Source organism: Aulonocara sp. 'chitande type north' Nkhata Bay, linkage group LG13 (assembly GCF_057382095.1).
Source record: "Aulonocara sp. 'chitande type north' Nkhata Bay isolate Kocher_YH1m ecotype deep benthic linkage group LG13, A_spYH_male_GT1.1, whole genome shotgun sequence".
Lineage (NCBI taxonomy): Eukaryota > Metazoa > Chordata > Actinopteri > Cichliformes > Cichlidae > Aulonocara > Aulonocara sp. 'chitande type north' Nkhata Bay.
In genome coordinates this window covers 23,445,147-23,469,215 of record NC_141356.1, presented here as the reverse complement: position 1 = coordinate 23,469,215, position 24,069 = coordinate 23,445,147, and the positions used below count along the sequence as shown (strand labels likewise).

At 38.6% G+C, this 24,069-nt stretch overlaps 2 protein-coding genes across 2 annotated transcripts in view; one reads left to right on the top strand and one right to left on the bottom strand.

The window, feature by feature from the left end:
- LOC147316093 (VPS10 domain-containing receptor SorCS3-like) overlaps positions 1-23,849 on the top strand; it is a 52,476-nt gene extending 28,627 nt beyond the window's left edge. The window contains exons 8-27 of the mRNA XM_086259288.1: positions 2,226-2,315; positions 2,574-2,753; positions 3,236-3,382; positions 4,273-4,375; positions 5,885-5,961; positions 6,057-6,148; positions 6,947-7,054; positions 7,300-7,417; positions 7,539-7,672; positions 8,260-8,373; positions 8,958-9,129; positions 11,298-11,484; positions 11,750-11,883; positions 12,253-12,376; positions 12,688-12,800; positions 13,024-13,158; positions 13,806-13,905; positions 14,736-14,841; positions 14,930-15,090; positions 20,549-23,849. Of these exons, the coding sequence (XP_086115414.1) occupies positions 2,226-2,315; positions 2,574-2,753; positions 3,236-3,382; positions 4,273-4,375; positions 5,885-5,961; positions 6,057-6,148; positions 6,947-7,054; positions 7,300-7,417; positions 7,539-7,672; positions 8,260-8,373; positions 8,958-9,129; positions 11,298-11,484; positions 11,750-11,883; positions 12,253-12,376; positions 12,688-12,800; positions 13,024-13,158; positions 13,806-13,905; positions 14,736-14,841; positions 14,930-15,090; positions 20,549-20,613 (2,460 nt within the window). The 3' untranslated portion in view covers positions 20,614-23,849. The remainder of the gene's footprint in view (positions 1-2,225; positions 2,316-2,573; positions 2,754-3,235; positions 3,383-4,272; positions 4,376-5,884; positions 5,962-6,056; positions 6,149-6,946; positions 7,055-7,299; positions 7,418-7,538; positions 7,673-8,259; positions 8,374-8,957; positions 9,130-11,297; positions 11,485-11,749; positions 11,884-12,252; positions 12,377-12,687; positions 12,801-13,023; positions 13,159-13,805; positions 13,906-14,735; positions 14,842-14,929; positions 15,091-20,548) is intronic.
- Positions 9,682-24,069, bottom strand: part of LOC147316092 (VPS10 domain-containing receptor SorCS1-like) — a 66,405-nt gene continuing 52,017 nt past the window's right edge. Inside the window, exon 27 of the mRNA XM_086259290.1 lies at positions 9,682-10,016. Within this exon, the coding sequence (XP_086115416.1) occupies positions 9,979-10,016 (38 nt within the window). The 3' untranslated portion in view covers positions 9,682-9,978. The remainder of the gene's footprint in view (positions 10,017-24,069) is intronic.

Sequence of the window (24,069 nt, the reverse complement as noted above, 5' to 3'; positions counted from 1 at the left end):
GCAGTGACCTAGTTTCACTTTCAACACATTTAATCCACTGACTTGATTGGAATGGCTACAGTGTAAGAATGAAACTGTATGAAAAAAAAAATCACAGTGTGATTCAGAAATGGTGATTCAATAAAAAGCCCAAATTGCATTTAGCTGAGATGAGATTGACCGTCAAGGCTGAGGCAGACACGAGGAAGATGCTGGTGAAAATAACTGGACATACAGGGAGTGTCTACACGGAGATCTGGTGGCACAGATGACTTTCTTGTGACTTTCATTGCTTGGGGCAGTTGGATTTAACTTGACAAAGAGTAATGAGGTTATCGATTGGGCTACAACGAAATAAGCAGTCTTCAACACCTCCAAAGTCTCTTGGGAGGGAAGGAACAGCCAAGTGCAACATCCTCAAAAATGTGGCCTGGGAAAATGCAGCTCATTGATTTTCGATAGATTATTCCATTAGGGTCCTAATGTAGTGTGTTGGGGGACAAACACCATCCTTCTAGTTGATTAGAAAATAAGCAATCAAGTAGTGTTGCCCTGCCTGTAAGTGGAAGGGAAAGTGGTAGTGCATTAAGATCTCCAAGAAACACTGTAGATAAAGCCAGCACAATTTTCAGTGCCTCTTAGCTTTAGACTAATTGAGATAATGACAGTAATTTCTGTTGTGCTTAATTTTTGTCTGCTTTCAACACTCTGGAAAGCAGTGTTCATATACCACCTTCGATAGAAGTCTAGGCATGCCCTCTTTTCACAACAGAGCGGGGTGCTGTCCAACTCTCATGCATTGCTGTACAAAATATTAGGTACTATAATTTGTTTGATATCTGTGTGTCGTATAGTACAGTCGAGGAGGCTTTTGATTGGCTCCAGATTCAATTTGTAGCATTATGGCAAACTTAAACATATAATCAGAGAGAGGTTGAATTTAAAATTCGATACCCAGAAAAATATTTTTATTATATATTTATATTTTTTACATAATGCAGATGTTACTATTTTTATTTTTAAAAATAGTGCTTTATGCAGATGTATTCAGCTTCAAACCTGTTTATTTTACGTCTTTCAGGTGATTTAGAATCATGTTTTTATTGTCAGTCAGAGCTAGACTGCTACTCTTTCTATCTGTTTCCCAGCTTCAGTCTGGGACTTTTACAGAAACACAAGTTTTTCAGACACAAATAATTGCTATCCTGTTACAGATAGGCAGAACTGATGAGGTTTGCTAAAGATAAGGTTTTAAGCATTGTTTTACTGTTGACCATAGCTGCTAGCTGCTAGCTTATTGATGTGGGTAACTAGTGTTAGCTAAACAGCTGACGTTAAGATCTGTTAACAAGTTCAAATTTATGATAACTGTTCAATAATAAAGTGCTGTTGGAACAGGAGCTTCACTGACCTCCTGAAGAGTGGGACATCAGTCTTTCAGATGCTTTCCCAAGTTTGTTATGCTATTCATGTGTTTAGCTGCTAGTGAGGGGAGGGGCTGTGTGAAGCTCTATGTCACCTGAAGGAGGCATAGGTGACACTATTGATATCAATACTGCATTAAAGGAGTATGTAACCTGATAGTAATTATTAGTATCAATTAGCATGCACGTGCTATTTTTTTGACAACCCTGCTGAGTACATAAGCTGCCTACTGAAAAAACAGCAAAAAAAAAAACAAGTAAGTGTACCATTGCATTTTTTCACAATTTCCACTAGGAGATGGTTTGGTCCAGGATTATACAAAGAGATATAATCCCCAATGAAAGAGAATCCATAGGAGCAATGTTTGACATGTTCGGCAACATGCTTTGAATAACCTTGTACCTTGAAAAAGTGTTTGCAAGCCTAGGAGAGTGCTGTTTTAAAAGAAAACGATGGCCACAGTAAAGGGATTTTTTCCCTTTTTTTTTTACGGCATTTTAGCTACTGATGAAAACGACTTTCACTTTACTTTCTGCACCTTTTTCACTGTACTGTATGTCTTGTAAACACCTCCCATCTCAGTTTGGTTTTCATTTGTCTGATGGTCTACATAGGCTTTTCTATGTAGGAGAAAATCATACCAACAGCAACGGCTATAATGGGAATGTGCAAATAAATTCCACTGAACTAAATTTCTTTTCTTTTTGTATTACTGTGAAAAAGTAACTTTCAAATATGATGTATCTTCTTGACACAGGGGTATATACAGTGCATGTGATCTGATTACAGAGTGACAAAGCTTTTCTGCCTTCATTGCAAAGGTAACCAAGTCAGGACGAGCCAGCTACTTTGTCTCCTACATGAGAGAATCATTCAAGCGGATGAAATTACCTAAATATTGTCTGCCAAAGGTGAGCAACAGAAATAACAACTCCTAAAAGTGTCTGATATTTAGGAAAAAGAAAAGATATTGTTATTGTTTCAAATCACCTTTGTTGCTTTTTGTTTTAAGAGTTAGGTCACATGACTTTTATGAAGAAATGTCACATTTAAGCCTTTTAATGCCATCTCTTCTGAGACTATTTTGTGTTTGTTTGCCTGCATCTGTCATTCTCACCCATTCTGTCTTTCCATCTGTCCATTTTTCTCTCGCACACATCCTACTACAGGACATGCATATTATCAGCACAGATGAGAAGCAGGTATTTGCTGCTGTCCAAGAGTGGAATCAGAACAACACTTACAGCCTGTATATCTCAGACTCTCCCGGGGTCTACTTTATCCTTTCATTAGAGAACCTGAGAACCAGCAGAGGACCTGCGGGTAATCTACTAGTGGACTTTTATAAGGTGTGTAGTTAGCCTTGTTTATGGACTGATGTTGGCACTCCACCACTTACTCCCTTTCCTGTTACTGTGCTGGAGAACTGTTAATTTATGAAGCTGTCGTTATATAGTAGGTTTTAATCCATTAACATTAATCCTAATAATACATTTTTATAATGAAAAATCAGAATTTTGTTGGCAGTATATTTTGTCTGAACAGCTACTAAAATATGGTGCATCGTTACACAGTAAACTATTTAAAGCTGTTTTGAATTATTAACAATAAAACTTTACATATTTTGCTCATGATGCTGTACTTTTAAAGAACATTTTTCAAAACATGAAATATCCTTTCATAGAGTTTTTTTTTTTACAGTGCCATGTATTTTCAGCCTGCTTCCACTGAGGCTCAAAAGACGAGTCAATAATTATAGATTGATTTTCTAAACTAGAAGTGAAAAGGGCTTTGACAGTAATGAATGCATTTTTGTTGTTTTCCTTCTTAGGTTGAGGGGATAAATGGCATGTATCTTGCCAACAAACTGGTGGATAATTACATAAAGACTTTCATCACATACAACAAGGGGCAAACATGGTCCTTGCTGCCAGCTCCTGCCACTGATGTGGCTGGAAATAACCTTCACTGCATTCTGGTGAGCTTGAGCCTTTGGGCAGGAGTGAATGAATGCTCTTATTCATGCAAAATTAAGCCTATGACATGAAACATTCCTCAAATGTTTCAGCCTCATCAGCTGTGTTTTGGATGTTCTTGGAGACGAAGCCATTTTTGCACCAGGCCAGGTGCCAGCCTCAGCATCGACTTGTCTTTTTAGTCCCCTAAATGACTGAAAAGATGCTTTGTTGGAATATTCTTATTATCAGTTTAAGTCACAGAGTGTCATTGCATTACATTTTAGGGGTCTAGACTTTCCATTAACCTCTGAAACTGTAGTCAAACAGGACTAATGAAAGTTAGATTGCACTGAATTACATTATGTGGCTGTGGTGTTTTTCAGCAGGTATGATGTTCACCTAATCCAGTCAATATGTTCTTCAGAGACCATTTAAAATCATGTACATTCCTCAATTAATAGCAGGCTATAGTCTTTCTGTGTGTCTTACAAATGACCACTATGCTCTCTTCTGTTTCCTGACCCCCTCCTCCAACTTCAGCCGTATGAAAAGCCTTATTGATGTTTTTCGGTGCGCTTTATTCGGGGAGATGAGTGAAATGATTTGAATCAATTTTGCCATTTTTATCAGTGCATCTTGGGGAATTTTAATTACATGCCTTGTTTGCTTTAGAATGAAACAATTCAAATGCCCTCTGTGTCCCCTCAGCCATTTCTTTTTTTTTTCTCCTAGCAGAGGAGATGAGAGGAACAAAGTATCTTTGTTTTATAAATGGTGTCTGAAAATGTTAACACTTTTCGCTCAACGGGAAGAATAGTTTGAAAGCCGAACTAATTATAATTGCTGCTGTTAAGATCTGAGATATATATTGTTTCAACTTGTGCTGTATTTGAATCCGTTTTGTTGACAGCCATTTTGCTCACTGCATCTTCAACTGGAGATGTCAGAGAATCCTTACACATCCGGACCAATCACCAGCAAAAAGTCTGTTCCAGGAATCATTGTGGCTACAGGTAGAGTTACATTAGGACATGAATTTAAGGTGCTGTGCAAAAGGCTTGAGTCTCCTCTCATTTTTTAAATAATTTGATAGAAAAATAGGAGATAGATGCACTGGAGAACTGAAACATGTGCACATTTATATGGAAATTAAATATAGAAGCACAGAGTTTGTACAGTTCATTTGAGCTTGAAAGTCAGTAGTTGATTTGAACTTCAACAAAGTCTGAGCTCTGTTAGGCAAGCTTCCTTATCATTTCCTTAAGTATTATAGAGGAATTCTTCTCCAGGTTTCTTCTTTGGACGTTGGCTGCCTTTTGTTCCATTCTCTGTCAAGATGATCCCACATGGCTTCACTAATGTTGAGGCCTAAGATTTAGGGAGGCCAATCCATGGCTGATGGTATTCCACGGTCTGTTTTTTACCCAGGTATGTTTTTTTTATATTGACAGTGTGTTTGGGATCACTGTCATGCTGAAAAATGAAGCCGTTGTTTTCCAGACACTTTGCGGATGGTGTTGCATGGTGAATTGAAATGTGTACTTTTCTGTGTTCATAATTTCATCAGTTTTGAGAAGATCCTCAATGCTGTGGTAAACCATTACAGTCTCCACCATGTTTTACAGATTAGTATAAGACACTCAGTGTAGTACCTCTCTCCTGACCTCCTCCATACATGTTGATAATATTGAGAATTTGAGGAGATGAGAGGAATTTGAAACAAAAACTTCATATCACTCAATTTCACTGGTAAGTGTCATTGCTATCCAGACCCATTCAGGTGTCGTGTAATTTTGACAAACCTCAGGCTTTTCTCCCTTTTTCATTTACTACTTTATACCTGTCAAAATGTGTTATCTTTGACATTTTTTGTAGATTCAACTAAAGAACTCAGAATAAATTGCATGATATTGTGACAAAATTGCTAACGATAATAGTTTAAAATTGGTTCCTTGCTTCCACTGATGTGGAGACACAACGGTGGTTCATGTTTTGGGTAAGATATTTGTTTTATTGCTGAAAATGGTCAGGCACAAAAACTGGACTGAAAAGGAGAACGATTGCAGCCAATGTCCAAAGGAAATCTATGAAATACCTTCAGACAGCCTGGAGAACTATCGCTGAAGACCACGATAAAAATTGCAAGACAGTCCCGTATCCTCTGCAGCCAAATATAAAGCAATGAGCCATGGCTCAAGACTTTTGCACAGTATTGTAGCTATTCATTGTTTTTCAGGTAAATACATTGTAGCAGTTCAGCTAACACACAATTAATCACACAGTGCCCTCTTTATGTCATTGAAGTCAAATATGAAAACTTCTCAGGCTAAATCTGATATTTCAGGTGAGATGATTAGATCAGGCTAAATCGTAAACTGTCATTTTCCTGCAGTGGAAAATGAGAACGTACATAGCTTCTGAGTGATTTCTATCAGCTGATTGTGCACATAGGTGAGTTATGAGCTATAGTGAGTCTTTGCTATGTAAATGCTGACTGAAATTATGCATGTTTTTGGACTCAGGGAATATTGGAACACAGCTGTCCTCCGCCAACCTTGGGATGTTTATAACATCTGACGCAGGAAATAGCTGGAGACAGGTGACATCCATGACACGCTTTGCATGGTTACCTTAAAGAATGGTGCTGCCTAATAAAATGAGCAAATGTGTCTCTTTTTCAAATTTACGATTCAGATTTTTGATGAAGAGTACAACGTTTGGTTTCTTGACAATGGAGGAGCTTTGTTGGCGGTATTGCAAGCAGCGGCGCCAATTCGACACTTATGGTAGGTATAAGCTTCTTCAGTAATCTCTAATCCCATAAATACTGTAGATAGAAACTGTAGGTGTTGGGGTTGTAGTGGGAAATTACACGAGTGCAATTTTGTTTGGGGGGGGGGGGGGGGGGGTGCTGCATATGATTATATTTAATGTTTTAAAATGCTGATGGGCCAAGTTTGCATGATTATTGTATCGGTGCTGCAGCTTCAGAACCGTCAGAGTCATTTCCAGCGGAAGAGAGTCTGTTACAGCTTTGTACTCGTAGTTGGATATGATGGTTTGAGTGCTTTTATGTAAATGAGGAGTAGAGCAGGGTGGAAATATGAGACTCAGAATGCCCTCATAAGTCCCTCATATTGTGGGAGCTCTGTAACACTATCTACTTTGATGTCCCTGCACACTACAGCCCTGTCAAATGTGATTAAGCTCCGAGAGAGGTGATTTGAAACCCCCCAAATCTATTTCTAATGTTACAACCTGAGTCATATCTCTCTTTTCTGTTGTCACCTTCAAAAATCTACCTGGGCCAAGGAACATTTGTTCTATTGTTCAGTCTGTTGTCAAGATAATTTTTCACATTGAAGAGAATTCAAGGTGCTTCATTTTTCACCCGCGGCAAAAGCTAAATGAACTCAAATCTTTTATCATATTTCTTTGTTCTTGCTTTTTGTTTCTGTAACCTGTGTGCTTGTGATGTTTAATGTTACACGCACAGAGAAAACAATGATTTTATCTACTACAGCTAGATAAACAACGGTAGGTAGATATTCGTCCACTGACAGTTGTTGTCTTCCTTTACGCAGGATCAGTCTAGATGAAGGAAAGAAATGGGACCGCCACAGCTTCTCCTTGGCTCCTCTGTATGTGGATGGAGTTTTAATGGAGCCAGAGTCTGACAATCATATTATCACGTAAGGAGACACATGGGTAGCGTCCAAGAGGAATAGAACAATATCAAATCTGAAGAATTAACTCTTGTGTTGATATAAACAAGGAAAGGTTCAACTGATTAACTTAGACTTCTAATCAAGAGGAATTTTATGTTGCCTGTTAACATTAATGACAGACTTCAGATTGCAGGTGCTGAATATGATATCAGAAAACTGCGTGTCTATGTCTCAAGATAATCTTGCTTTTCTTATGCATCATCTTTCAGTTTCTTTGGGCACTTCAGCCATCGGTCAGAGTGGCAACTGATTAAGATTGACTACAAAGGCCTCTTTAGCAGGAGATGCATGGATGGAGATTATCAGACATGGTACCTGCACAACAAGGTAACAGGATTATTAATCACTTCTGATTTATTAACGATTCGAGCGCGTGTTTGCACATTTGTTTCTTTCAGACTTGTGAAAAAGAAGACAAGCTTTTTTTCTTTCCTTCTTTGCGATATAGGGAGAGCTCTGTGTGATGGGTGAGAAGCAGATCTATATGAAGCGCAGGCCAGGCAACCGTTGCATGCTGGCCCAAGACTATTCCAGGATCTATTCCTCAGAGCCATGCCCCTGCACAGCTTATGATTTCGAATGGTAATGGCTTGTATTCAGTGTTCCTAGCAGGGAATATATTGTAACTCACTTTTTTTTTTATCCCCAGTGACTCTTAATTTCTTTCATCACATGTTTACCAAACAGCCTCTCTACTTTGAACATCTAATTCAGTTGTGTGTAATTAGGGCTGTAATAAAAGAACAAAAGTATCAGTTTGCAGAACTTCATAAGGCTTAATATCCCTCTTACACGGCATATTTACAGAATAACCAATATGACTCTGTTCATCGGATATAATTATAGTTTGAAAAATATGGATCGGAGTTAAGAACTTTTCATCGCGCTGCTGTGATTTGCATAATGTCAAGTGACTTATTAGAATTCAATTAATAATGGATCGTTAAATGAATTTTAAATATCTTTTATCCATCTGTCTGAAATTCTGTTTGATCCCACATGTCTGACAATCATGTCTCTAGTTATGGTCTTAAAATATGCCATGAAGCTCCAAATGCAAAGCATTTGCCCCACTACAAAAGCGTGGATAGCTAGATTACTCTGAGTAGCAGTGTTTATCATTTCATGAAGTTTTTTTTGCTTTGTTTTGTTTTGCTTTGCTTTGGCAGTGATTATGGATGGGAGCGCCAGGCAGATGGGAATTGCTCCCCTGCTTTTTGGTTTAATCCAAACGGTGCGGCTAAAAGCTGCAGCACCAGCCAAAGCTTCCTAAACAGCACAGGGTAAGTGGCCCCCAATGTTCAGTCCATCACAAAACAATATCCCATTACACCTTTTTTGTCATGTTGTGTAGTACATAAACAGAAAATAATAGTTTACTTCCTATTGGTTGAGAAATAGGGCTCGGAGGGCCCAATCTGCATTATTTCCCAATTCTAAAATATATAATAATTCATAATGTATAATAATTCAAAACAGGTTTTTGGTTATGAAGCTTTTTTACATTCAGGAAACTGACAAAATTAAGTGTGCTCATAGAGGTCTGTATTTCAGCCTGCCAAATGCACAGTATGTGCTGTTGCTGGGTGCTATTTTCCTGCACTAAATTGCAGAAATAAAACTGAGGAGCATCTTCCAAGCAGAAATAAATAAAAAATAAATGTGATAGTGGTGAACAAAGAAAAAAAATCTTTTGGGAAAAACATTTTTTTCCCCTCTTTTTGTAAATAGCTGTGAGCTCTATGAAAATTTACTGGCACTTAACAGTTAAGTCTTTATGTTTTTTGAAAACTGGTAAAACATGTATCTAATGCTGGGTTCTGTTATGCGATGTGACAATGCTCTTTACTTACTCTATGCTCAAAAGGTATCGGAAGGTTTTGTCCAATAATTGTAAGGAGGCAGGGAGGAATGTGTACTCGCCCAGGAGGCAGCCGTGTCATCCCAGAGCACCCCGGGGCCTCCAGCTGTCTACCAGTCAGGGAGAGCTCAGTTCCCCTGTTGGAAGCAACGTTACTTTTATGGTCTCCCTCAATGAGGTGAGTTATTACACCTAAAAGTCACTGCAGTGTAAGAAGAAGCAGATATTGCATAATGAACCAAACCCAGGCTAGTGCTCTCCTGCTTTTTTTTTCCTAATTCCTAAGCTAAATGAATGACTCATTTACTTTTCTCTTGCTGTTATATAGAAGTGAGGATGTTATGTTGAATACTTTTCCATTTGTGTGTGGTAGGAGGTGGTAGGAGCAAATTTTAAAGAAAAGATCTGCTCAAGTGCCCATTAAATCAGACATGCTATGTCCTCTTTTTCAGCTACTATATTTTGTTGTTTAAATATAATTTATGGTGACAAACTGAACCTCCTATTAAAACCTGTAAGAAACAATGTGCCTTGCTGGAGATGGACACATTTACAAAGGATGTTATTCTCAATTAATGATGGCCTACAGGCTAGCATAAATGATCTGAAATAATTAGGGACGTAAAAGATGTAAAAGAAAAATGTGAAAACTGGTTTCAGAGTTGATTGTAATAATAAAAAACTTTACTAAATGGCGCTGACAATCAAGGTCACCTTACAAAACATAATTAATAGTAAATTATGCAACAGAGAGGACAGCAAATAGAACAACTGATGTACAGTTGATTCCAGAAAGGAAACGTATATAAGCTTGTTTAAAAAGATAAACAAAGCAAAAAACGGAGGGGCTGGGAAAGCTGCATGTTACAATATCATGATGTGAAAGGCAATAGGATCTACATCAGTTCAGATGAGTTTAAGAGATTGAAGAAGCTATTTGAGCTGATGTCGTCATCGTCTGCCAGAAAACAGCATCGGATTCCAGATGTCGTCCATCGGTCTGGCTCGCTCGGCGGGAACTGGGAGCCTACGAGGAATCATCATCCAGTTCTCCATGAGGCACGACTGAGATTCATTTTGGAGGAGAGAGAAAAAAAGAATATAATAGCCAGTGATAGAAAAGACCACATAAAAGGAAGGAAGACAAACCGTCTTCCTTCCTTTTATGTGGTCTTAATTTCTTCCGAGGTGTTCATTGTTTCATTTTCCTAACCCTAACCCAAAGAAAAGAACGTCGATTTAAGCCCCCTCCTCCACTACCCAGAATTGGATAAGCAGTTACAAAAATGGATGGAACTGGAAATGATGATGGTAGTTATCAACCTCATTTAAAAGTAATCTGAAATCTCAAATTATTCTCAGGAATATTTTGTAAGACTTCTCTTCTGGGAAATATGTATTGATTTTTTCAAAAGACAAATGCAGAAAAGAGAAAAGTGTGATATTCAAAATACTAATATATACAACGTTGATCTATTTATGACTAATATATTCACAGCAGCACATTACTGCACCAAAAACCAGATCTGAATGCAATGTGTGTACCTTGTAGGATTTACATAGATTGCCCAAAAACTTGAACGGCTTTAACTCGAAGGTTATCAAAAAAAACAACCTTTAGCCTGAAAAATGGATGTATTTATGAAATATCACCTCAAACATTGTTTTTCCTTGTTCCCTGTTCCACTCAAATTTACCTCTTTTAACATAACATAGATTTGCACCTCTTTGTAAGTTCATTAAATGTAAGAAAAAGAAACAATTTGAGGTTAGTTAAGGAAGAAGTTAGTCCTGAGATCTTATTGTTAACTAATTTAATTGGAACTAGATTCTTCTGAAATGCCTGACAGGGTGTTGCTGAATGTTTTTAAAGTGCAATTTTTCATAGCTTTGATCACCACAAATGAAGTTTATTTGATCTTTTGTTTCAGCGTGGCATCTCACTACAGATAGCTCAAAGCCTGAGTAATAAAACCAAAAGTTTGTTGTTAAAGTTTCTGTAATTTGTATGAAAAACACTTTGGTGATGGCAATGTGTCTGTTTTTGAGTGATCAGCTGGAAAAATGACACCAGATTATAAACTCCTCCATCTTACTTTGGGACTCTTTCATGACCTTTTTTGCCTCTGCGTCTCTCTTTTCACATTTCTGCTTGTTTTCTCTGCTGAATTTCTGTCTTTTTCCATTCATATTCACCTTCAAAGTTTTTATGACACAGCCTATATGACATCTCAGCTCCAGCACTTCAGCGGCAGACTGATCGTTCTTCCCTTGCATGTGGTCCAAGTGAAAGTATCCTGACCTAAGCCATGATGACAGATGCTATGTAATACCATCTGTCCACAGGGAGACTCGCTGAGGACCAGCATCCAGCTAGACTTTGGAGATGGCATCAAGATCACGTACTCTAACCTGAGCAGGGCGGATGATGGCATCAAGCACATCTACAGAACGACTGGGATTTACCGCGTGACAGCTACTGCAGAAAACAGCCAAGGATCTGACAGCAGCACACTGTTTTTACACATCACCAGTATGTGAATAAGAAACATCATTACTGATTCCTGAGGCTGTGCAGATAGCATAAACCTCTTTTCTTTCATGGATAGTCACGTTCCCGCTGAATTGCATTTCAGTCATGGTTTTACTACTTTTATGCATTTTAACCTTGGAAAATGCAAAAGCACACACCTGAAGCTAAATGTACATCAACTGCGATCACAATAATACTTTTCTTGCTGGCTGCATTCATTCGATGCATGTATGGATATATGATGGCATATTTGTCATCGCCGCAGGTCCACTAGAGCGGGTGTATCTCTCCGCTCCCATTGTAGCCGTCAGAGGGAAGGAGGCTAATCTGACTGCAGTGGTTTGGCCGAGCCACACCAGAACATTGACCTTCTTCTGGTGGTTTGACAACAGCTCTGAGGTGAGACGCTTCTCCTCCTCCACCTCCTCCCACCATTCTTCTATACACACAAGGCATTTATCCTTTTTACTGCTGCTTTTTTCCCCATCTTCCCACTCCTCCCTTGATGTCTTTGTGCTCTTGTTTGTAATCTGAAAGTGTAAATCTACACAGATCTCCCCACAAATCATGGAAAAAGTGACAGTATGTGACTGCCCTGTGCCATTCTGGAGGATCCAGCTTGGATGGTTGATTATATTTGCCTGAGATTGATTGTGTTCAGCGCAGCATCCCCTCATTATACAGTAGATATACGTAGTGTTCTATATTCAGCCATGAGGATGCAGCTTTTTCTGTGCATTTCTCTGTGTTTTTCCTTTTGAAATCCAGCCCATTATAACCTTGGAGGGAAGCATCTCACACACATTTCAGAGCGAAGGAAAAAGCAAGGTCACGGTCCAGGTTGCTTCTGGGAGCACTGTAATGCAGGATTCAAAAGTTACAACTGTTAAAGGTGAGTGGGGGAGACAGTCTTCAAAGCACTTTAATTGGAGAGATGCCTGTTACATGAATATGCAATATGCTATCTCAGGGAAAGTGTGATGCCTCTCGGTCAGCGCTGCAAGCTTCGCCACGTTGATGTCAACGTGGACTTATCTAATGAATAAAATGTCACGGTATGCGAACACGAAATCTCGAGGAGCAATTAACTTCAAGGCAGATGTTGCCAAATGAAAAAGGACAAAACTGCACATCAGATTAATCAAAACCTAAACTAGAAGTAGCGTTAATATTCTAACAGACATCACTTCACCTTTTTTCCAGAGTTCTTCAGGTCACTGCTGTTGTCGTTTTCGCCAGCGCTTGATGAGCACAATCCTGACATCCCCGAATGGAGGGAGGACATAGGCCGTGTGGTGCGGACAGCTCTATCACAGGTACATCAGTTCCTAAGAGATCTTTCCTGCAGTTGACAGCGAACACCAATGGCTTTCAGGGTCATTACTATTTTATACGGGTGCGCTAAAATGACACAGCAGTCATGATGTTTTGTAACCCATGTGTTCTTCTTTTATTTTGTTTAGGAGACACATTATTTAGTGTGAATTTAGCCTTCAGAGTAAAGCCATACCTGGCTGTCGTGTTTTCGCGTCACTGCAGGTGTCTGGGATTCATGAAGATCAGCTGCTGGTATCTCTGTATCCAGGGCTTCCAACTACAGCAGAGCTCTTTATTCTGCCTGATGAGCAGACATCTACTGAGCACAAGAGTGGGAGCGAAGCGGCTCTTGAGATGGTAAGAGCCACAATAATGTAGATCATGTCAGCTTTTATGTAGAGCTGCTGTTTCCTGGACATTAAAGATACATTGTATTTATATTTATGCTAGATATTTAAGAGGACCTAAAGGCTGTTAATAGGATAATAAGACTGTTTGTTCATATGGCATGTTTCCATAGTTGGTATTTATTTCTTCTGTTTTCCTTCTTCTTCTTTTAGCGTATCCCTAGCATCCTCCTCTGTCACAAAAGCACTTGCACGTCCTCCTTCACTACATCCTCAGTAAAACTCTTAACATCTTCAGTTCTGCCACTTCCATCTCAGGCTCCTGTCTTTTTGTCAGAATAGTTGATTTTTATTTCTTTTTGTTAAATGATCTTGAGCAAAAGCTTTTGAGCTCACAAAAGATCCGCAGACTGCTTATTTTGCTAGGACTCAAACAAAGTAAGTGCAAAACGCAAGACAAATGCACTGAAATGTGTTAATTATCGGGCGAATCTTTGAACAATGGAGAGAGCCAGTCAATGGCGCCACCGGCCATTATGCTAAGCTGAGCTAATTATTGTATCAATCTTTTCTTTTCCAAAAATGTCTTGCTTGTTCATGAAATTTTAATGTAAACCTTTGTGTTTTCTGTGTGTTTTTGTTAAAATCCTGTGACAGATATCAAATATTTTTGTCACTGCACTGAACCAAGGCCTGATCCAGTTTGAACTGAAAGCTGACATTCACATTATTGTGTACATGACTCAGCAAACTCTGGGTAAGTTTTCAGCAGTCGTTACATTGAAACCCTTATAGAGATATGTGAAAACAAAACACTCAAACAGGCCCTAGGCTTATTTTACGGCAGATTAATACAGCATGTCTACAGATCCACAGAGCATTAGATAAGATGTGTCTTCGTTAGACTGGTTTGACATTGAATTTTAACAACGCTCTGAAAAAATAAAGCAAGGCAAAGACAAAGTGTTTCCTGAGAGACGGACAATGCTGTATATCACAGGATTTAAATATCCTTCACAGAGTGCCAGTTTTGCACCTGAGGCTATGAGACAGTAGCTCTCTTTGAAGTCAGCCAATCAATCACATGATTGACAAAGCAGGTGTTTGATATGCACGGGAAATTCACAGGGTCACCGGGTCATTAGCATATCGTAAAAACGTGTCGATCACCTCGCGTGTCTTTACCCTTTTCATCCACCAATGGATCTGTCTTCATTTGTGTCTGCATACAAAGGTCTGGGTTGCCTTTAAAATGATCGGGAAAGGTCAAAGACTTCATAGGCTTCTCTGTGACGGGGAGAAAGATGGGCAGTGAGAGGAAATACTTTGAATATTGCATCTCAGCATTTATAAAGCCATGACTATGCATAAGCTACTGCTGCATGCAGTATGAACCCTGGAGAGAAGCAGTGGACCTCCTAAAGGTGCTTTTTATGCCCTGAGGGGATAACATGTAGGGATATGCTCTTCATGACATTGGGTAATGAAGTAATATCCTTGGAATAGGACATGGTTTAGGAAAAAGTAATGAGTTTAACACATATTATGTAAAAAGTTTGGTGCTCATTTATGGTGTTTGGCTTTCAGCACCACTTGTGGACTCAAACTCACTTCCCAGTGGGTCGGCCATGCTGATGCTGCTCATCGTGGTGTTTGTTGGTTTAGCTGCATTCTTCATCTACAAGTTCAAAAGGTATGTTTACTGAGATAACGAAGTAAATACTGTTGAACTCACTTGATAATCAAAAGCTAATCATCTTTATTGCTCTGCTGTCTCTTAGGAAAATCCCTTGGGTCCACGTTCAGACTGAGGACAGCCATGAGAAGGATCCAGAAGTGATAAGCACAGTCGGTCAGAATGACACCATGTCCAAGGTCAAGCTCAGTGAGTTTCCCTCCCAGAAAGAACTCATGGAAAAAGAGCTGGAGGCGAGGAACATAGGTAATCCTTTCAAAATGCCTTTACTGCAGGCAAACTGTGACTGTGTTGTTGAAAAATGTGCTGTAATTATTACTAATGGAGTAGTGACATAAAATCTACATTCTAATGAGGCTGCACTACTGTGCAAAAGTTGTGAGGCATCCCTCTTTTCTATATATGTTGCTTCCAAGTACCCATGCTATGTCTAATTTTTTTTAATGGTCAGGAGCAATAATTCTCCAGGCTTTCTGAAGGTCTTTCAAAGTTTTTCTTTTGACATTGGTTGCTTTTTTACTTATTTTCAGTGCAGCTCTTGTACCTGACCATTTTCAGAGTATTTTCATGAACCACTTAACACTGAGGTATAAATCATTTAACCTTAAAAAGGCTCTTGGCTTACAGAATTAACAGTGTTGTATCTACACATCACAGAAAACCTAACAAAGAACCAATTTTAAATTGTATTGTTTGGCACTTTGTTAGCCTGTCAAAAAATGTAATTTGTATGAAAAATGTTAACAATATAGATTGAAAAACACAAAATATTACTTTTTGCAACAACAAGGTGATTCTTATGGTGCTATTAGCTAAAAACCTGGCAGATTGCAGCGATCTGTGCAGTGTATCCTTAAAAAAAGTTGAGGAAACTGGTCTCATGGAGTAATCAGTCCACATTTGAAGTTTTCTGTTCAAATCATAATCAATATGAATGGAGGAGGTCAGAAGTGAGGTACAACAGTGAGTGTCTACAGGATAGAAAAAGCACAAATTGAAATAGTAGCAGTCACAGACTGGCCTCCTCAGAGTCCAGATCTCAACATTATTGAAGGATTTTGGGATCATCTTGATAGAGAACAGGAACAAAAGGCAGCCAACATCCAAATAAGAGCTTTGAAAGTCCTTCAAGAACCCTGGAGAACTATTCCTGAAGACTACTTAAAGAAATTACAAGAATGCTGCTAAGAGAGTTAAAGATGATCAGGTCAAATATTCACTTTCAAGCTTGTTCCAATTGTGCAAGCTCTGTTTCTGCCTTACATACTGTATTAACATGTTAGATCATATATTTCAATAAAATGCTGGACCTACTTTATGTTAAAACATAGTGTGTAAACATATAGTATAAATGTCAAATAGTCAAGTACAGTATAAGTTCCCCACGAATGTACTTTGTTGCTTTCAATCATTGAAGAGACAGTGTATCATGATGCAAGCTTTTATTTCAGGCCCACGTTAAGAGTATATGAGAACCTACTGTGATTATTTTTTAATGTAATAATATGTATTTTATTAATACGGGGTTTAAAGGCTGAATGTTATTGTAAAAGACAGATGCTGATTAACTTTTTATTGCCCTAAAAAACATCACTGAGCATTTGAATAAATCTGAAATTTAATATAGCGTAGACTCAAAATACGAGGATGTTCTTTTTGCTCTTATTTAAAATGGCATGTTTTTTATTTTTTTAGTGAAACTACTCAAAAATACATTAGAATTCAGTGCGTGTCTGAGGTGCTGCGACGTCTTTATCAATGCTGTGTCATATTTTTGCAATTTGCACAGCCCGAGCACAACTGCAGCATCTGCACAGAAACCAGATATCACCATGACAAGTTAACTTTTTGATTGCTATGCTTGACATCCGCTGTGATGTCTTTTAGATGAGAACTATTCAGTCCCTGCAGACGGTGTGGACTGTTTGACAAAACTAGCATTGCAGTGCTCCTGACACAGACATGTGGGCTGCAGGCCTTTTTTCTGGTCACTCAGCACTTTGGCTGTTCTTCATTTCTCAGCTGTTTCAACCAAGTCCTTGCTGATCTGAAACAAATTGACTCCTTTTTAGTTGCTTTCGAGAGTGTTTATTTAGAAAAGGGCAGAGCAGCATGGGGCCTTTAATCTGTGGCTCGCTATGCTAAATGAATTTACAACCTGCTGCTTAAAGATTTCATTAGTACTCATCAGCTTGGTTTGATTTTCATGTATTCCAATTCTGGCTGAGATATAAATGTTCCCAGAAAGCTGAGTCTGCTGTATTCGGTTTTCACTATTTTACAGGAACGTTATAAAGTCTACCATCTGTTAGTCCAAGTCACTGTTCAGCTTACTGCAGGATTAATATGATTGTTCATCTGTTTTGAGTATTGCCATCGATGATTTACCTACACAATTTTGTGAACTCTTTTTAAAAATGTGGAATAAATAGAGCACATTTGTTATACAGTACTGAACCTTCCATGTCTTGTAAGGCAGGTCTTCCACCAGCCAGTGGGAAATATTTCCTTAGAGAGTTTAATTTAATTAATGTGTGGGTTCAGTGATTTTATGTGTCCTCACTTTAGTCCAAATATCCTTACATGCTTTAAAACGAAGAAGAATCTCTTATCACTGGTAGCTGTCACAATGCCGCTGAAGCTATTAAGTAAAATTACAGTCAGAATTCATGAAGGTTAAAAGGAAGATTTGAATGTTTCAAGCAGTATCTGACAGACTTAAATGAACATTTTTTTGGCAGCTTAGTTAAGGACTTTCATTTGATATATGTTAATACTAAATGATTAAAATGACAGCTCATATGGGCTCCGTAGAAAATTACAGTTGAGTTGAAATGGGGATTAATTATGCTGGAAAGGGGATTCATGTATGATACATTATACAAGACAGGAAGTTGTCAGGACCAGTCTACCTAGCAATCAACTAAGGAAGACAAGTTTCTCTGATTAGCATTTGTACGTACAAAATTGATGCTGTATGTGGAAAAAGGAAACTGTTTTTGAAAGGAGGATGAGGCTTGTACTGCATGTAACCTCCAAAAATTACACCTGAATTCACTAGACTCAGTGTAGGAGTATCAAATGTCATCTCTTGGTCAAAGAGACAAAACACTGAAGCAGTAACTTTTGAAGAGCACCTCTCATTCGGCTACATAATTGGTCACAGCTATCAGTCTCGGGTGTATCCTGCATGTGCTCCATTGATGGTTACTCTTAAGTGACATCCTTAAATCGATTCTGAGTTGTTTTCTAATAATAGTGTGTCAAAAGGCAATGTGACAGGACAGCTTGAAAGGTGTTCTTATTGATGAACCTACAGAGAATTAACCTCTGACTCTGCAGCTCCCCTCAGCTTTGCAGGGCTTTACAGTGGACTTAACCTTAGCTATGCAATCTGCAACTAGCATGTTGAGTCCACTGTTATTGTGAAAAGCTCTAAAAACACCAGCAGCTCAGCACCAAACAGCAAGTAGTCAAGATTAAAAGTTAGATGGCAAAAATACTGAGACATTTTGCAGCTATAAAAACTTTATAGGAGACCAAACACAGAGCTGAAAGAGGAGATCGTGTTATTTTGTAACAACTGGTTGTGCAAAGTAACATGTTTACTGAAAAACAATTGGCCACATAAATCTGAACAGATCTGTATATTAATTATTTTTGCTTTCCAAAGCAACCACAAAAATGGTTCATTGCAGCTTCATTAGTAATGTTTGTTATGTATTGGTCTGAAATAAAATAGAACCATCTAGATTTGAAACAAAACCTAACTAGAATAAGAATCATTTGATATAGAAATGGAAGTTAACATGTCTGAAAACATATTAACTCATTTCTGTCTCTTTACAGCAGCCATCCAGACAGAAGGAAATAAGTATACCGCTCAAAAAAAATCCATGAAACGCTTAAGTCAAACACCACATCTTGATGAATGACATATCTAAGTTGTAACTATTTACTGATGTATAATCTATAATTTGTTGCAAACAAAATGATGCAACGACATCAATTGTAACCAAAATCATCAGCCCTGGCCTGGTAATATGAGAGCCAGTCAGTGTATCACTGCCTTAAATGCCCTCTGGACACATGAGAGCAATGTAGACCGGCATAGGGTCTGACAAAAGTTCTGAGGATTCCCTCCTGGTACCAAACAGCAGTCTGTGTATGCAGGTCTGTATGACCTTGCAAGGATAAGGATAAGATCATCACTGACCCACGCGAAAACTTGTAATGCCGGATGATGTTTCAGACATCATAAAGTTTCCCATGGTGTCTCCAGACTCTTTGACTCATTGTCAGAGCGAACCTGCTTTCATCTGTGAAGCCAACAGGGGATCAGAGGTGGATACTGCCAATTTTTGCATTCTTTGGCGTATGCCAGCCAAGCTGCACGGTGGTGGGCTGTGAGCACAGGTCCCACTAAAGGACTTCAGTCCTTCATCCCAGTCTCCCGTAGTCTGTTCCTGACAGTTTGGTCAGAAATATGCACAATGAGCCCACTAGAGGTCATTCTGTAAGGCTCTGGCAGTGCTCCCCCTGTTTCTCCACACACACAGGAGCAGAGGCCGATCCTGCTTCTTGGTTGATGCCCTTCTTCGGTCTTGTCCACCTCTCTGCATGTATTAGCCAGTCTTTTGGTATCATGTCCACAATCTTGAGACTGTCCTTAGACATACACCAAAGTTTTTGTGATGGCATGTATGGATGCGCCATCCTGGGGCAGCTACCTGTGCAGCCTGAATGGGCTGCAAGTATTGTTTCATGCTACCAGTAGTGACAAGGACACTAATAAAAAGCAAAATAAGAGAAAAATCAGTCGGGGGGGCTAAGGAGAGAGCAACTGTCTGTGACCACCTCCTGCAGAAACATTCCTTTTTTAGCAGCTGTCTTGTTGTTGCCTCTCCAGTGAACCTGTTGTCACTTTCACTGTTACCAAAGCAGGTGAAATGGATTTACAATAGTTTATGCTTCCTAACTGAACAGACTGATAAACTTGATGTTTAACCAACTGTGTTATACTGTGACAATCAAGTGTTCTGCTCATTTCTTTGAGCTGTGCTTTTAGCTTTATAGAGGTGAAAGAGCTCCCTTTAGTTAATATACAGTTACTGTTTCTGGTTCATTTTAAAAAGCACTAGAATTCCGATCTCAATTTTAAAGCTCATTTTATCTTTTATATTAAATACTCAATTTGCTGCAGGCTACACAAGTTTTACTCTTAAAACATCCTTCTTATAAGATTAATTTAAAGCTAAAAAAAATCTGTATGTCTTTTGTAAATCTGAACTGACAGCCAGGTCTCCACCTTAATGAATTTATTGCAGGTTATTACTTATGAGAATGAACATGAAATTAGGTTCAGGCTGCTCTATACAAATGGCTGAATTTATTGAACTGAGATGTTTGAGACGCTGAAGTTCAACTTTCGAATAAGCCAGTGTCTGCACGATCTGAATGACCGCACTTGTCACGGCGATTGTATCTTATCAGCCTACCGTCATCACCAGCTCAGCCCTGCTCGGATAAGCCATGTTCTTTTAGTGTGTTTCAGGCAAAATGCATGAATGATGCAATTAAATATAAAAGCCTCTACAAGCCATTTAATTAAAAAACACAAAAAAACCAAATCATGCCACAGCAGTCCCCTGCTATTTTATTTACTCAGTTTAATAATTTGTTCACCTCTTCTTCTTTTTTTCAGGTGGAATTGGCAGAAATATGGAGAGAATTGTTACAAGGGAATTTCCTAACTGTACTAATGTCTAAGACATGAGCTCTGTTACAGAGTAAGTACTGATTGTTGTGTTTCAATTGTGCTGAAATAGTTTTATTTACTGGTCTTTTTTTTCCTTCTTTGTTTTCATGCCAATAGCTGCTATCGTTCCGAGACATGTTTTTTTTTATTCATGTGGATAGAATAAGCATCTAGTTTACAATACCAGATGATAAAGATGAATCCACTGAGCCAGACTACAGGGCCTCTAGTTTGGGGACAGTTAATGCTGAAATGTGTTAATAAGTGCAGCAACAAGCAAAAAGTAAGTGGCGTCAAGACTCCCTCGCTCTTTACCACATGCCATGGATCCTACATTGCTAATATGAACATTATTAATATTATGAATACTCAGATGATGTTGTGCTGCTTTAAATATTGTTTTACTCCTTTTGTATAGTATTTGGGAAATACATGGCCGGGCACTAGAAAACAAATACCCCGGAAGCTTTGGTAGGTGCCCTTCTAGAGAAACAGTGTTAGGAATATATGGGTATAATGTTAATAAGAAGGAGGATATTATTAATGGAGAGGTTAGTACTAGAGAGAGGATGGATAGGCTTTACTATAGTTTGTAAACTCGACATTGATTTCTCAGTGGTTGTCGTAAGGAGACAGCCCTGTGGGAATATTAGAATACTACTAAACAAGGCTGGAAAATACTGATTCCATCTAATAAAAAGGTTCTGCTGCATTCATATTTATCTCTATCATACTAATTTGACTAAAAATGATCAACTCTGTCAATTACAATATTTTACTTTATTCATACTTTTTGTTTACTTTTTCCTCTTTGTTACATCCTGAAGAGCCGTGTCCACACAGGGAGCAATTCATGCATCTGAAACCAACAGTTGGTTGCTAGCGATCATTCCAGGCTCTGGTTGCCTCGGTTATGCTCTGTATTGATTACCAGGTTGTAAGTCAATCACCAGCATCTCTCTGGTAGTCACTTCAATCGATTGCCTCAATTTTGAGAAAAGTTTATCTTGGACTTGTCCACTTTGCTTTGTTAGCAGTTTTTTTGATCTATAGTCACTTGAGGTTGACTTTGTGGTCTCTGGTCACAGCACTGCTGAGAATCACTTGTTGTGCGGACACAGCTTTAATGGATAGTCAACCCATCCAACAAAGACTTGCATGATGGGGCAGATTACATTCTGCTCTTCCTTCATAATAGCTCAGTTGCACTAGTATAAAACTAGCACTGCAACCCCATTATGACTATGAAAAATGGGTGGTGGCCTTGTGATTGCATCAGATTTTTTTTGCATTTGGCGACCAATTGCAAATAAGAAGCAGAAGTTGAGCATGCAACACCTTCAACCTTTGTCTCTAAACAATCATGGCCTGACTCAGACTGAGTGCAGTCACCTTCAGACAGGTTAGCAAAGGTTTGCATAAAACTGCAGTCTCATTTATAAACATAGATTGCAACACAATGCAATCAATCTGAGTCAGTCTGCACCAATGAGCACAACTCATCTGCGGCGCATCTCTTTGAAATAGGAGACATGACTCAACTGGTTGCCAACAAGTTGTATTCTGGTTATATCTCTATATGAAAGCAAGGTTGCTGACCATCTCTGTCATTTTGCAGCAATGATGTCATTATTTGTGGAGGAAATTCTGTTTCAGATCTATGAGGTTCTGGCTGAACTCTGTAAATAGTTTGTGTGAATTTCCGTTTGATGTGAATTTCTGTGTATGTAGAGCCAGCTACATTCAAACTGAAAGCAGACTGACCGTTTTATTGCTGTCTTCATCCACCAAAGGCAACTGACTGCGAGTGGTTGCAAACCTGGTCCCTGTCTTTGAAACAATCATTTCAGGTGACAAGATCATCATTGTACACAGTCTCAGTAATTTTGGCTCACGTCACTGTTTTCCTGAGTGTGACTATAATATAAGACAAAAATATAATAGATTGTTTGATTTTTTTTTAAATCATATAATTTATTCTATTAACCTCTTAAACTTTATGCTCAAGCTAAACGTTACCATCCTAAAACTAGAGGTCTTTGAGTTGTAGATATAATGCTTATGCATACATATGTGACTGTTGGTAAAGAGTATAAGACAGGGATGTATGTTTCTGCTCTGTTAGATAACATGGTGCTTTCAATGACTATTTCTCAGAATATGGTATACAACATCATGAAAGTCTGGCCTTACAAGGGGAAATATCGACAACATGTACATAGAATAAGATGGAATTTAAATCTGTACACTAGCATCGTCATACATTGTCGTTAAGGCAGCCCACTGAGCAGGCAGTTGTGTCTTTCCTTGATTTTAAGTCTCACAGCAAGATGTATGTCCACTTTTTTAATTTCATTGGTTTTTTGTTTTTTTTGTTCGTTTGTTTTTTTTTTGTTTTTTTTACAGTAGCATGCCCTAATTATCTGTGATAAAAGACTATAAAAGACTTTTATTGGGGTGAGCCAGTACTGTATATATAAATATATATATATAAATATATATCATTGTGATTTTAAACTTTACTTGACACATTAAACAAACTATTAAACACCTTGTCTTATAGTCTAGTTGTGCATTTGCCCAGAGTTGTGCATGAAACATGAAACTTCTATGATATTGTTCCTTTTTGTCGATTATATAAAATCGTCTTGTTTGGAATCACATTTCTTACTGTGAACAAATTGCCATTTTGAAATTGTTCAAAATAAATGTATTTTTATATGGAATTATGTTTTGTATTATGCATACACCCACAGTAAGCCTAACAGTGGAACATATAAGATTAAGAAATGGCTCGCAGTGCTTACAAAAAATGTTGGGGTTGTCATGACACAAACCTAAAAACCAAAGGGTTCGAGAAGCTTCTCTTTAACAGCACTACCACAGCCTTATCTGAAACACAGGTGCCATGTAGCAGCCAGTGTATCAGGCTCACCACAGCACTTTTAATGATCCCACAGAGGCTCTGAAGTCAGATTTAATGGGCAGAAGTGTGATAACACCCATGTGAAGATTCCCATCTGACATTTAGACTGAGCTTCATTTTACCTCTAACACTCTATCATTCAAGTTGCCAGTTATAGCTGGTTTCTTTTTAATGGGAACAATTACTACGGCTGTGGTCAAGTGATGAAAAGCAGATGTTAGTACGGGGGTATTAGTATGATTTCTTCTCTGAGTTACAAAAGAAATGTGAAAGACAGTGAGATTGGAGCATAAAACACTGTGGTTGATTGGCTGAAATATGTCTTCACACACAAAGCTGCAGCAACCAGGACCTTGTTTCTGTGTTTTGCATTTTGTTTGCCACTTCAACGGCTTCATATCGCACACCAATCTTCATCACTCCAACAGCCATCAACGCCCCGAGAGTCTTATTCTCGCTCCTGCTCTCAGTCTGAATTAACACCAAGGCCTTTCTCTAACTGCCCTGGGATGTTCGGCAGTGCACAATCAAATTGAACGGT